At 41.1% G+C, this 15,558-nt stretch overlaps 1 protein-coding gene across 1 annotated transcript in view; it reads left to right on the top strand.

The window, feature by feature from the left end:
- The window catches only part of EOGT (EGF domain specific O-linked N-acetylglucosamine transferase), a 43,097-nt gene that overhangs the window by 16,491 nt on the left and 11,048 nt on the right, over positions 1-15,558 (top strand). Inside the window, exons 9-13 of the mRNA XM_061128110.1 lie at positions 3,866-3,969; positions 9,648-9,740; positions 10,087-10,158; positions 11,651-11,737; positions 12,283-12,351. Coding sequence (XP_060984093.1) covers positions 3,866-3,969; positions 9,648-9,740; positions 10,087-10,158; positions 11,651-11,737; positions 12,283-12,351 — 425 coding nt within the window. The remainder of the gene's footprint in view (positions 1-3,865; positions 3,970-9,647; positions 9,741-10,086; positions 10,159-11,650; positions 11,738-12,282; positions 12,352-15,558) is intronic.

The raw sequence follows: 15,558 nt of genomic DNA on the forward strand, positions 1-15,558 counted from the left end.
CTAACAATGAAAAAACAGACAGAGAAATTAAGGAAACAATACCATTCACCATTGCAACAAAAAGAATAAAATACTTAGGAGTATATCTACCCAAAGAAACAAAGGACCTATACATAGAAAACTATAAAACACTGATGAAAGAAATCAAAGAGGACACAAACAGATGGAGAAACATACCGTGTTCATGGATTGGAAGAATTAATATTGTCAAAATGGCTATTCTACCCAAAGCAGTCTATAGATTCAATGCAATCCCTATCAAGCTACCAACGGTATTTTTCACAGAACTAGACCAAAGAATTTCACAATTTGTATGGAAATACAAAAAACCTCGAATAGCCAAAGTAATCTTGAGAAAGAAGAATGGAACTGGAGGAATCAACCTGCCTGACTTCAGACTCTACTACAAAGCCACAGTCATCAAGACAGTATGGTACTGGCACAAAGACAGAAATATAGATCAATGGAACAGAATAGAAAGCCCAGAGATAAATCCACGAACCTATGGACACCTTATCTTTGACAAAGGAGGCAAGGATATACAATGGAAAATAGACAGTGTTTTAAAAAAGCAGAGACATCACTTTGCTGAGAAAGGTCCATATAGTGAAAGCTATGGTTTTTCCAGTAGTCATGTACAGATGTGAGAGTTGGGCCATAAAGAAGGCTGAGTGCCTAAGAATTGATTCTTTCGAATTGTGGTAGCTGGAGAAGACACTTGAGAGTCCCTTGGACAGCAAGGAAATCAAACCAGTCAATCCTAAGGGAAATCAACCCTGACTATTCATTGGAAGGACTGATGCTGAAGTTGAAGCTCCAATACTTTGGCCACCTGATGCAAAGAATTGACTCATTGGAAAAGACCCTGAGGCTAGGAAAGATTGAGGGCAAGAGAAGAAGGGGACGACAGAGGATGAGGTGGTTGGAAGGTATCACCAACTCGGTGGACACGAGTTTGAGCAAACTGTAGGAGATAGTGAAGAACGAGGAAGCCTGGCATGCTGCAAGCTGTCGGGTTGCAAAGTGTCACACATGACTTAGTGACTGAACAACGGTAGAATGTGACGTTGAAGAGTAGATTTACTTTTTGCTTTCTTCTCTTGAAAAAGTGAACTAATTTGAACTTCCCACTGTTTTATGTACTGGCATGCTAGAAGAAACTTTCACATCATTGTCAAATAACTCAGTGAAAATCGAAAGATGAGCAGAGAAAGCCTGGGTACCCCTTTTGCAACTAAATTTACCTCATGTGGTTTCTCTAATCCCTTGATTTAGCTAGTGCTTCAGTAGAACTTTTTAAAAATTAAGAGCCCTGTATGCAGTGTAGGTGGAAAAGGAAGGCCCGTGGCCTCTTCAGGTGGACTTTCTGATACTGTCTCCATTACTAAAGCTAACTTGAAATTCTTTTGGAAGTTAGCCCTGGCATATATTCTTGAAAAAAAAAAGTTAAAATTATTGTCCTATTTACAGTTAAAACTTTTAATTTTCCACATGCAAGCACAGCTTTTGCTTTGTGAACTTGCTGCCCTGGAGAGAAGAAACACAAATCATACCTGATTATCCTTCTCATTACAAGAAATGGAGATTTCTGTGCCACACCACATCCAAATTCATGAGAGGCTGGGCTTAACGATGAAATATAAATAGCCCCCTGTCACGAATATTTCAGAATTCCTCTAATTTATTGATCATATTTTTAATGTGCTCCGCTTCCTGAAATCATAATTTTTACATGACAAAGACTGAGGTTCAGAAACCAGACAGGTTTAGGTTTTAGAAACGCGAGCAGGTGAAAATGCTGTGTTCAAGGACCCAACACATTTTTAAAATATGCAGGCTAAAATGGAGCAAAGAAAACACTGATCTGCCTGAGGAAGGATTGAACATGTGCAAATGGTTGAATTTATGTAGCTACTTATGCAATAAAGTATATAAGGTTGGAATAATAGGCTAGGGTAGATCTGCAGGCTTTCTTTCCTATGTTTATAACTCTGCCTTTTTCTTCCAACTTAACTCTGTCAGCCCCCGTTCCTTCTCATATTAACTCTTTTTTTTAAAACAGGTGAGCAAATCTCATAAACATACATCAAACAGTTTTTGCTCTTTTTTAAAAAAATAATTTATGTTATTTTATTTATTTATTTTGACTGTGCTGGCTTTTTGTTGCTGCAAAGGCTTTTCTCTAGTTGTGGCAAGTGGGGACTACTGTTTAGTGGTTGTGCCCGGGCTTCTCATTGGCGGTGATTTCTCTTGTCGTGGAACACAGACTCAGTAGTGCCGGGGGGAGAAGGGGGACGAGGAGGAGGAGTTGTGGCTTATGGTCTCTAGGGCCCAGGCTTAGTTGCTCCACGGCATGTGGGATCTTCCCAGATCAGGGATCGAACCCATGACTCCTGCATTGGCAGGTAGATTCTTTTACCACTGAGCCACCAGAGATGCCCCCATATTAACCCTTACCTTGAGAAAATGAGCTTTCCTCAGAACAATACTCATGTGGGGCCTGTTTCTTGATGACAGAGCCTACGTTTTCTCCCTCTTTTATAAATCCTCCTGGCACCAACTGCTGTTTCGTGCATTCGGCCTCCCTCAGTAAGTGTTATAAATTTGCTGAATGACTCATGAGAAGTAATGTGGGCTGTGTGCTAATCTGGGAAAAGGAGACGGCTTGTCATAAGACATCATTTTCCTTGTTTATTTGAAAATGTGCTCTTTGGCAGGATTTTTCTGGGTGAAAATTAAAAAGTCCTTCCAAACATTCATCTAAGATACTGGTCTAAAAAGGAGGGAGTAATTTTTTTTTTTCTTTTCCTTTTCCTTTGTTGAGATATAATTGACAGCCAGCACTGTTTATGTTGAAGGTGTACAGTGTAATGACCTGACTTTTATAAATGGAGTCCTTTTTCCTCTTAGTTTCTGGCATACAGTGTTATTATTTGCTATAGGAATGAAGTCAGAATACTTTATGATTTCTGCTTTTGAAAGTCACTGTTTATCTTTTAATTGACATTTCCTTTAAGGTGTCAGTTCTTGGAATTTCATCCCATTTAGTTTATACAGTTGTTTCTTATGAATGCCGTTCTTAGGAACTTACAAAGAGCAGCACCGCCCTCCCCTTTCCTCTTTGACCCAGCACGCTCCAGCTGGTCTAAGTTTTCACTTGTGCCAGGCACTGGGCTGACTCCTCTAGGTATGTTACCTAAAAGCTGGCATCTAAGTATATTGACTTCCTATTTCCAGTAGAGAAGCTGAAGCTTTGGAATTTACAGACTAACCTGAGAATGTTGCTCATAATTCAGCCTCTTCTTCTGAGTCCACAGTTCTTACACTTTTAATTAGGACATGAGATTTCAGCTCTTTAAATGATAACTGGTTACTATTTTCCCAAGAAGCAATATTATAAGTAGTGATTAAAAGGAGAAAAAGGGACAGGAATGAAAAATAGCAAAATGTTAATAGTTGCCATCATTGCCAGTACCATCATGAGCAGGTGTCGATTGATTTAAAAAAATAAAAGGCCGTAAAAATAGTGATTAGTCTTAATGGCTCTATAGTTCTCATGTTGAGCTAAAGAAGCTTCTGTTACTTTTTCTGGGAACTTAATGATCATTTATTTCTTAGTGTGTAAGGAAAATGCATTCCTAATTTTCACATTATCGATTTAAAAATGAATGTTTGAGCATAATCAATCTGTCAACTGAAGACACTTGTGTATTGAACATTTTATGTTTGGAAAATTGTTAATTTTCCACTGATTCATTTCGGCTAAAAGTCTACCATACTATAAGTAGATAGGGTAGAATAAAGATTGTGTAATCGTTTCTTTTGGGGTTAATGGACGTGAATTTCTTTTTTTTCCCAATCCTAGGTGTTAACATGTATCACCACTTCTGTGATTTCATCAATCTTTACATTACTCAGCATGTTAACAATTCCTTTAGCACAGACGTGTACGTCGTGATGTGGGACACAGTAAGTAAGAACTGGCTTTCTGCTTCAGTGCTGCCTTTACCTTGCTCAGTACCGGTTTGACTCTGATCTTATGTAATAGAATTTTCTAAGATGCACACACTTACATTTACACATGTACACACACATTCATGCATGTGCAGATGGTGTGAATGAGTCCGTGTGGATGAATTTACATGTAGGTATACATATGGCTGGGCTTCCCTGGTGGCTCAGTGATAAAGAATCCACCTGCTAATGCAGGAGATGTGTGTTTGATCCCTGGGTCGGGAAGATCCCCTGGAGGAGGGAATGACAGCCCACTCCAGTATTCTTGCCTGGAGAATCCCGTGGACAGAGGAGCTTGGCGGGCTGCAGTCCATGGGGTTGCAGAAGAGTCGGACACGACTAAGTGACTGAACCACAGCCACAGTACATATGGAAAGATGCACATGTTTTTGAAATTTAGAATGAGGTTGTAGAAGCTTGCTTCCTACACTTTGAGGAGGTCGAGCTCAGGGTGCCTTTGAGACGAGCATAAAAGATCATCATTTGTTTAAACTGTGATCCCTGGGTGGGGAGCGCCTGCCTCTGTTCACAGTTTGGCCTCTGCTGATTGCCATCCGCTTTGCTTCACTGCACCTTTCCTATTGTTTCCTGCTTCGTGCCAGGTTGTGTCGGATGTATCTGAGTGTTAGGCCTGCGTGTAGCTACACGTGTTGAATCACCTCTGCTGTGGGCTTATTTGTTTTCCGTGCATCTTTTCTTCCCTCTTCTCTTCCTTTGTCTGCCTTTCACTTGTTTTTTTTCCTATAGCTGGCCCTTCCACTGGCCAAGGTCATCCCAAAGTTGCCCTGGTACTCTCACCTATGAAATTACAGTTTCTACCTCAGTGTTGTTTTTTTTTCTCAGTGTTGTTTTGAGGATAAAGCATATCATGTGCAGACAGTCACAGTGCCTGACCCACAGCATGTGTGCTCTGAATGTTAACCGTCAGTGGGCTGGAGAAGACATGGCATATAGTATGCATGAGAAAGGCTGCGTAACCTGGGAAGTGGGAGCACCCCCCGAGAACCAAGAACACCCACCCTCAGGTTCACCCAGACGTTACAATGCTCAGGATGCTCATAGGCCCCCTTTTACCCCAAGTCTGTTGAGAAGGATGGTGCAGGGGAACTACAGCTTGCTGGCAGGGCAGCATTAGGCACTGCCTCTCAGGACTCTTCGCAGCCTGTACAGCACAGGTCAGGTGCAGGGAGACGTGATTCCCCCTGGGACAGGTACAGGTCCCCCAGGGCCAGGATCTTCTGAAACAACTGCGTTGGCCACGCCACCAGGATCCCGAGAGGCAAGCCAGTTACAGGAGTCCTTGAGCTCTGTCCCCTCCACACTCAGAGAACCCGTCAGGTGTCTTTTAGAATCACTAGCACACAGTGCAGGCATGCTGTCCGGTTCCAGAGGGCAGAGCTGCAGCGTGAACTGAGGTCAGGCTGTCTTGCAGAAGGGGAACTGTTTTGATAACACTTTCTTTGCTGATGGGGGGCTGGTAGCAGAGCTGTGACAAGAGGTTTTCGTCATCATGGCTCCCTAGCCCTATAGTTTGATTTCAAGCCTGATGAGAACTGTTTCTAACATTCCCAGCAACTTAATGCTCACTTTGCTTTCCTTCTTTGCACGTATTTTCATTTCCCTCTTTTGCTGCCACCACAGTTCTATTTCTTAGAAATGTTTTTCTGAGCAATGGGATCTGCTGTCCCTTTCTTTCCTCTTTTTGTATATGATTGTGGTTTCTAGGTCCCATGCACAGGCTCCCAGTAGCTCTGAATGATTAACTCAAGGTTCTTGTGGGTTTTTTTATTTTTCATTTACATCTGATGTTCTCATATTTAATGCTCACAACTCTTGGTGGGCCAGGGTTTTTATTTGTTTATTTTATAGATGAGGAAGCTGAGGTGGTAGTATTTCTAAGACAACACAGTCGGGGAGGGGTGGAGTCAGGGTTCCCATCTAAGCGGTCTGTCCTCAGACCTGAGCCTTGCAACCACAGTGCTTCCTCGTCTCCCTGTACTTCCCTGAAGATCTTGCTAAGTTGACGGAAAGTTTTCCAGAAGCTTCCTTGTATCTCGTTGCGTGCTTTTCGGTATCTTCCTCTAGTGGAGTAAATTAAACTGAGCCAGCATCTACAGCTTCTCCCCTTCTCTGAGCCTGCTGGGGTGGAGTGAATAGATACAATGCCACCATGGTGCTCACCAGTAACTCAGTTAATGGGACACATGATGTTAGTGCGGCCTGACCTTGACTGCCTGTACTCGCAGGGTGCATTTAGCTGAGCAAGTTGGCCGCCCTGATGTGACCTCCCTCCTCTGCTCTTCTCTGTGCATCCATTTAGAACCTGTTTTCTTGGTCAGAGAGGCCTTTGCTCGTGGCTCAGTCAGGGTCTCAGGACAGGCAAGTACCAGGTTGTTTCAGAATCGAGATGCCCCAGAAGCCTGTAGAGAGGATGTCGGTGGGTGAGGTGTCCAGTGGCTGCTACCTGGTTCTCTTTTGCTGGAGGCCCCAGAAACCTGTCGGGAGGTTGGGGGTGGTGGTGAGGTGTCCTGTGGCTGCCACCTGGTTCTCTTTTGCTGGGAAGGCCTTGAGGGAAGCAGCTCTGCCACCCTAGGCTGACGTGAGTTGAACCCCCCTGCCGTGGACGGTGTTGCCCTGGAACCAGTCTTAGTGGCCCTGGACGAGCTGTGTGCCCCGAGGAGGAGTTGGGAGCTGGCGGCGCTGCACTTCAGATCAGCTTACAGACTCTCCCCACAGGGAAGCCTCTGAGGCCGCCCCTCTCATCTGCACAGACCTCGGCAGTGTAGCTGCTGACCTGGAGCCACGCGCCCGGGGCGCTCCTGGAGACGCATTTCTGGGCATGGCAGGGTTGCTCTTACGCAAGGAGCACCAGGGGGCTTCCTGCAGGCTTTCCGCCTTTCCTTGTACTGAGAAGTGTAGTATAGCTTTATTATTACTATTTTTAATTATACAACTAAGACCAAGTGATAATGCTTTCAGTCAACCCAGAAGTATATAAAATTTTTTTTTTTAAGTCTCCTCTATCTCCTCCAATTCCATTTCCTTTGAAGGTTAATTGCAGTTAGCATATGTGAGAATCTATTGCAAGACTTTATTTTAAAAAATGTAAACACATCTTTATACAACACTTATACAAGGACTTACATAAGGATATATATATATATAGTATAAATTTGTATAAGAATATGTCTGTATCATTATAGAAGATAAAATATGTTCTCTCATATTGCTGACTTAACATTATGCAGTAGGCATACTTCCAGGTCAGCATATTTAGGAGGATTATTTCTTTATTATTAATAGTTCCATGCTATTCCATTTGCTGGATATAATGGATGATTTGGTGGATGCCTTAAAGTCAAAGTCTAAGTATTAGTTGCTCAGTCACGTCCTACTCTTTGTGACCCCATGGACTATAGCCCACCAGGCTCCTCTGTCCATGGGATTCTCCAGGCAAGAATACTGAAGTGGGTTGCCATGCCCTCCTCCAGGGGATCTTCCCAATCCAGGGATTGAACCTGGATCTCCCACATTGCAGGTGGATTCTTTATTGCCTGAGCCACCAGGAACGCCTTAGTGCATGTATCTCCCTCTGCCCCTACTCTGATCACATTTAGTTTGTTTCCAGTTCTTTGCTCTTGACAGAAATTCTGTCCTGAACATCTTTTTCATATACATGTATCTTTACACAGTCATCCTAGAATTTCTGAAGGGCAGATTCCTTTAAGGGGAATTTCTAAGTCATAGATTGTCTTATGTTTGAAATATACACAGGAGGAAATTTTATGTCATCTTAAGACTGTCCAAATATTCTTCAACATAAGACTGGAAAAGTTCCTCCTTCTTCTGTGGCAAATCATTTGAATTTGAGGGATGTGGAAAAAGAAGCTTCTCGAGGTGATTATTACTGAATAACACATGCCATCTCTGAAAAGAGACCAGCCAGGATCACTGTATTATTAAATTTTCCTTATTTCATCTTATTTCATCACAAGTATTTTATCTCAGGAAACTGCCTAGAATCACTTCTTTAATTACCCTTTATTTATTATTGAACCAAAACAGGAACATGTAATTTTTGATGGTGTTGAGAAGGACCTTTATTAGAACAGCACCGGAGACCCATTGAAGGAAAGAATTTTTATTTTTTATCATCACATCTAACAGTTCTCAATACCTTTGAAATGACTCTAATATGTGCAACATAAAATTTTCAAAATCTGAAAAAAAAGAATGCTGTAGTGATAAAAAGACATGGACATAATGAATATCATGTGTAACCAGCTGGAGACCTTGAATGTAACCCTACAGTATGTATTTTTTATTTCTTTTGGCTGAGTTTTTCCATCTAATTCTGCCATTTTGAAATAAATTGACCTCCTTCCTTCAGCTGATGGAGTATTAATTAATTTCTAGTTTTCAAAAAGGAAATGTATTTGGTAAATGTCCAGAAAGAACTAGTTCTGCCATATACAGGTTACACGTATGGAGTCTGGAACCAAAGAGACTGGATTTAATCCCAGCTCTGTAAACCCAGCAGCTCTACAGTTGAGGCAGATTACTTTAACTTTGTCTCAGTTTCCTCATCTGTAAAATAGGAATAATGGTATTCTCTCACTCATGAAGTTAGCGCAGTGGTTTAATGTGTTAATAATGTCAAGTTCTTAAAACAGCGCCTGGGATGTAGGAAGTATGCAAGATACTATTATCATTACTCTTATTAATGTCAAAGGGAATTATCAAATATTACTCATTAATCAATAGGGAGATCATTTCCTAGAGTTACTAACATTATATTTTTAACGTTAAAATTTTCAAAGCATTTTCTTACTCTCAGATTTTTTTTTTCCCTTGCAGGATAATTGCTTTACAATGTTGTGGTGGTCTCTGCCATACGTTAACATGAATCAGTCATATGTATGTGTGTGTGTCTGTGTGTGTGTGTGTGTGTGTGTGTGTGTGTCTTCTCCCTCTTGGGCCTCCATCTCCCTGACATTCTACCCCTCTGGATCATCACAGAGTGCGAGGCTAGCTCCCTGTGTTATATAGCAGTTTCCCACTGGGTACTGTTTTACACATGATAGTGCATATATGTCAGTGCTCCTTTTTCGATTTGTCCTACCCTCTCCTTCCCCCGCTGTGTCCACCAGTCCTTCCTCTACATCTGCATCTCCTTTTCTTCTCTGTAAATAGATCATCAGTACTATGTTTCTAGATTCCATAAGTGCGCCGAAAGTGCATTCTGTCTGCTCTGATGAGTTTTGCCCCTGTGCATGTTCTGGTGTGTACAGAAGGTAATGTGTCTATGTGTTGTGTGGTTTGGATAGAAAATTCACAGGAAAAAACCCCACAATGATTCCAGTTTCAAGGACATGAGAATAAAAAGGGCTAGGGTGGAAAAACAAAACATTTTTAGCAGACTGAGATTATAATTGTGATGATTATTTCTGATGCTATTACATCAAACTAGGGACTTGCTCAGGCCCAAGATGAAAATCCATTTTTCTTCTATGGATTTTATGAACTGTGTTTCAGGTTGTTGGTTCACTAACAAACTAATTCAGGTGTTTTCTGATGTTTTTGAAAAGCCAGGTTTAGCCGCATTCCCTAACTTACTTTGTTTCCACTTTCAGAGCTCCTATGGATATGGTGACCTGTTCTCCGACACATGGAAAGCATTTACTGATTATGATGTTATACATTTGAAAACTTATGACTCCAAAAGGGTACTGGAAGCTTTACTGAAATGCCTGTAAATAACTGTCATCACCAATGACTCACTCATCAAATAAATATTTAATCTGGGTTTCTGTGAGCTATTATCATTGATTTCTAACTCCTTAGTTTCTTTGTAATAACTAGAATCATCATGATTATTTTAACCACGTAGCTTTTAAAAACTTTTCCCCATAACTTTTCTGAAAATACGAATGCCATTTGATTGAAATAATTAGCTAATCAAAATATTTTAATGCAAAATAGAGATTAATTTTTTCTATTAAAAAATTGCTGTTTTAGTGTGAAGGATGCAGATTGTAATTCTCTTTCCTTTTAAAATATCTCCATTCTTAGGTATGTTTTAAAGAAGCTATTTTTTCCTTACTTCCCCGGATGAGATACGGGCTGTTCTATAACACCCCTCTGGTAAGCATGTCATCTGTAGTTGACAGTCATATTCAGAGAATTGATTCTTGGTGAATTTTAAGATACCATTTAAAAGAAAAATTAAAAAAAAATTTTTAATTGGTGGAAAATTGCTTTACAGTGTTTTATTGGTTTTTGCGACACAACAGTGTGAATCAGTCATAATTATATATATATATATATATATATATATATATACACTCACATACACACACATAGTTATATATATGTGTGTGTGTGTATGTGTATATATATACATACATATATATACACACATATACCCTACCTTTTGAACCTCCCTCTCCTCCCCCATCCCACCCTTCTAGGTCATCACAGAGTGCCAGACGGGGCTCCCTGTGTTATGTAGCAACTTCCTACTAACTACCTATTTTACACATGATACTGAATGTATGTCATTGCTACTTTCCCAATTCATACCACTCTCACCTTCCCCTGGTATGTCTACAAGTCCATTCTCTACTAGGTTCATCAGTACCAATTTTTCTAGATTCCATATATCTGTTAATATATGATACTTGTTTTTCTGACTTACTTCATTCTGTGTAAGAGGCTCTAGATTCATCCACCTTACTATAGCTGACTCAAATGTGTTCCTTTTCATTCCACTGTATGTATGTACCACATCTTTATCCATTCATTTGTTGATGGACATCTAGATTGCTTCCATGCCTTGGCTATTATAAATATTGCCTCAGTGAACATTGGGGTATATGTGTCTTTTAGAATTGTGGTTTTTCTCAGGGTATATGCCCAGTAGTGGGATTTCTAGGTCGTATGGGATGACCTAGACCCAGACTGGTGACGGAAGTAAATTCTGATGCTGTAAACAGCAATATTGCATAGGAACCTGGAATGTTAGGTCCATGAATCAATGGTAAATTAGAAGTGGTCAAAAAGGAGATGGCAAGAGTGAACATCGACATTTTAGAAATCAGTGAACTAAAATGGACTGGAATGGGCGAATATTCATTGGAAGAACTGATGCTGAAGGTCCAATACTTTGGCTGCCTGATGCAGAGAACTGATTTATTTGAAAAGATCCGATGCTGGGAAAGATTGAAGGCGGTAGGAGAAGGGGATGATGGAGGATGAGATGGTTGGATGGTATCACTGACTTGATGGACATGAGTTTGAGCAAGCTCCAGGAGTTGGTGATGGACAGGGAAGCCTGGCATGCTGCAGTCCATGGGGTAGCAAAGAGTCGGACTGAGCAACTGAACTGAACTGATGATAGATTTATGGCTAGTTTTTCAAGGAATCTTCATACCGTTTTCCATAATGACTATATCAGTTTATATTCTCACCAACAGTGTAGGAGGGCCTCATTTTCTCCATATCCTCGCCAGCATTTATTGTGTGTAGATTTTTTGATGATGGCCATTAAGATAGTACTTATGTATAACTTGAGAACATCTTAAATAGTAATGCAGAAATTACTCATTGTAATAGGAAATATTGTTTTTTGTTGTAGATCTCTGGGTGTCAAAATACCGGGTTATTCAGGGCATTTTCCCAGCATGTACTGCACAGACTGAAGATCACACAAGAGGGTCCCAAGGTAATGGCTGCATTATGGCTTCTGAGGTGGGCTCGACTCTTCACCCCCTGATAAAAGTCAGTATCATGGGGAAAAAAAGGAAAAAAAAAAGTCAGTATCATCTTTACAAAAAAAGGAGATCATCAGCAGACAGTGTTTTCTGGGTTAACCAGAAATTCTGACCTGGAGTAATTTGAAATCAGATGTCAACAACCTAGGAAATTTTGATAAACTAAGAGATAATGGAAGAATGTACTTTTTTTTCCTTTTCCTTTCCCTATCTCTCCCCTTCTTCTCCCAAGCTCCCACCCAGCCAACACATCCTCTGCCCCCAAATATACCCGAACAAACAGAAGTAGTGTAATGAATGAGTTTTGCCTCCTGTGGCTAAAGTGAGTACATTTTTATCCCCTGGGAGAACTGTGAAGAAATCAGGCTAAAAGGAAAAAAAAAAAAGTTCCATAAAGGTGTCCTTATTGAGTTTTATCTCTTGGTGAAAATCCCATTTTAAGTTTTGTTTAGTTATCTGTCCAGGTATACACAACAATATTTTGCCTTTTTCACAGGGTGGAAAAATTCGAGTGACCATTCTTGCACGGAGCACAGAGTATCGGAAAATACTGAACCAAAATGAGGTCAGTTTTTGGTATGCGGTTTTTTTTTTTTTGGTATGCGTTTTTAATAGCAACATATTGAATTTAACTTCCTATGAGTAATGTGCTTTGTTTTTTTTCATACCCTACTAAATGCTTTGGTTTGAAATTATTAGCTTTTAGAATATTTTGATGGCTGCACCCAGTTCATTTATTAGATTTCTACTGGAAGTCATCAAACCAGACATTACTAAATGAGCTCTGCCTTACTATAGACTTTTCCTCTGCACCAACTCAGAGTGGAAACAGACAAAACTGCCTGAGTCCTGCCTTTGCTGCCATGGATTGCCAAACATTTTGTCTATGGACAAACTAACAGCTGAGCAATGGGAAAATATCTTTGAGCAGATGGTAGATGGAGTGTGGCAAGACTGTGGCCTCCAGCTGCAGATAAAGTTGGAAAAGTCCTCATCCTTTTCATGGGTATCTTAGAAATTGTTCCCCTCTTATGCTTCCTGACTCATTTCAGCAGCATCAATTCATAACTTATACTTAATTTCAACAAGATTGCAATGGAAGGCTCCCTGAAGAGCAGGACAGGGCAATGTGCTTGCAATAGGAAGGTTTCTAGATGTCTGGAAAAGACAAGGATTGTCCCCTAGAGACTCCGCAAAGAGTGCAAGACTGTGTACACCTTGATTTCATCCCACTGAGACTTCTGTCTCAGCGTGTCAAATTTCTGTGCTACAGCACTGTAAGAGGATAAATTGTGTTGTTTTAAGATGATAAGTATGTAGTAATTTGTCATAGTAGCAAATAGAGAGGCATAAAACCGACTTCTTTGTTTGTAAATCACTCTGGCTGCAAGAATAGGAACGGGGAGATTGATTAAGAGCTGTTGCCCCGATAAGAGCTTAGATGAAGGGGAGGACATGAGGGATGACAAGATAAATGGTTTCGGGATATATCTTGGAGATAGAGCCTATGACACTGCTTGTGGGAGTATAAAGTTATAGCCTCGGTGAGGCCAGGAGAGGTAGTGAGAATCAGGCATGAACTCCTGGGCTGTTAGCCTAAGCACTTCAGCGGACCTGAGATGGGAGGGAATTTGGGGGCAGCTTTTGATGGGTAAAATGTTTGGCACAAGTTAATTTGGATGCCTAAGAGGCTGATCCAAATTGTATAATTAGCATCTCTTCTCGAGACACATATGGATTATGGAGGACATGAACATATGGTGTAATGAGGCATCGATTGCAAGCTCTGTGGATGGAAGAAATGAACAGCGTGTGTATGTGTGTTTTAAAGACCTGGAAATAAAAATGTATCAAGTAATGCACTGTGGGGTGGACAGATGAGATGCGTCGTTAGTAGGCAGATGAGTAGTACTTATTGGTAAGGTAACACGTTTTGGATGCAAGTATGTGCCAAGCATGTGTTCCCTCTGCCTGTCCATCAACTCTCCCAGCAGACAAATAATATCAATATTTTATTATTATTCTCCATTCTAAACGAGAACACTGAACCTTGTAGTTTAAAAAAACATGCCCAAGTTCACCCAGCTGGTAAGCAGAGTAACGGGGTGGGGTGGGGTAGGGGAGGGAAGGGAGCCTGCTTCATAGGCAGAGAACACTCCATAGCTGTAACCCAGCTTCACCTGGGAGGAGGCTAACCACTTTCCTTCCCTGTCCATCGGTCAACTGCTGGAGCGAAGTCCAGTGGAAAGGTACCACCAATGGGTGCTGCACTGCAGCCGTCCATGTTCTCACATCCAGCCTCGCAGGGCGCATGGATGCTCTTGCCCTAAGGCAGGATTTGGTCATTCAGCTCCAACCCCAAGCCATCGTGTGCCCAACTGGTTGCTTTGCTCCCAGGATTGGTGTCACTGGGAAAGGCAACTCCCAGGCAGAGAAGAAAGCACTTTTCCCTTTTCCTTGACTTGTGAATAGATAACAAAACCCAGATACCCTCCTTAAATGATGGTTCATGCAGTCTTGCCCAAACTCAAGTTTAGAGCAGTCATTCCGGAGGGGTATGGCCATGTCTCTGTTCTGACTAGAAATCATGGAAAAGAGCATGCTTCCTTCGGGATCCTTGGAGACATGTGACTCCTTTTAGGAAGGCCCATCTCATTGCAAGAGAGGGACTCATGCCTTCTGATAAATTCTCCCCTGGAAAGTGGAATTCTAATCTTTCCTCACTCCTTCAACTACTTGCTATAAACAGTGTATCTGTGGGCGTCCAGGGGCTGTCCAGTGAGAGAAACTTCCATTTTATAACTTTTCGAGTGTGTGATGGGGGATGGGATTGGATTTGGGCCACTGCCTGTTGCTTTTTATAAGCGGGAGAGTGGAGTGCACTAGCCAAGAACACAGGTTCTGGGGACAGATGACCTAGATTTAGTTTTGGCCCTGCCATTTGCTATATGGGAGATCCTGGGAAAATTATTTGCCTTCTCTAAGACTTCAGTCCATCACTTATGAAATGTGTATAATATAGTACTTCCTTGGTGTGGTATTTGTGAGCAGGAAGTGACATATACCTAAAGCACTTGGAAATGCCAGCAAGATTTCAGTGCAAAGTCAGTGAAACTTCTGTAGCTGTTGCTGTTGCAGTCACAGTGCTCACATGATACAAATACAAAACGCTTCTGAGGAGCAGTGATCCGTGGTGTTGGGTTAAGACGGCTTATTTGTGAGGGACCTAGAGAACCATGGCGATGCTTTCGATGTGATGATGAATTAATCGAGCTTAGTTGTTTTCTCTCTGCTAAAAGTATAGTTGTTTTTCTGTGTAGAGATGTTGAAATTTTTTTCTGCCAGGAGTTTTGTATTTTTGGTGGATGAGGTTCCAAAGCACTAGGGGTTTGTCTGAAATGATATAATGGATAGGGAGACAATTCTGGAACAAAGTCGGTGCCCAGTGAATTTACTTTGAAAGTTGAGGGATTGACTATTGGAATAACAGTAGCTAAAAGGTAACATTTCATGTGTGTCTATGACAAGCCCTTTGCTTTTATGAATTTTCTCCTTTCATCCTCATAGCAGCCCAGTGCAGAGCAATTTTAGGAAGGTGGTATGTTTCTCCCTAAAATGCAGAGGTGGAGCCTGTACTTGAACTCAGTTAAGGTTTAAAACTTAAACATATTTGTATGAAAATACAAAGGGGATTTAATACTTGAAACATAACTTTATATGAAAAATAAGAAATTTGGGGACTTCAAGGTAAATAAAATTGAAGAGAAGGAAG

Source organism: Dama dama, chromosome 24 (assembly GCF_033118175.1).
Source record: "Dama dama isolate Ldn47 chromosome 24, ASM3311817v1, whole genome shotgun sequence".
In the NCBI taxonomy this organism is placed as follows: Eukaryota; Metazoa; Chordata; class Mammalia; order Artiodactyla; family Cervidae; genus Dama; species Dama dama.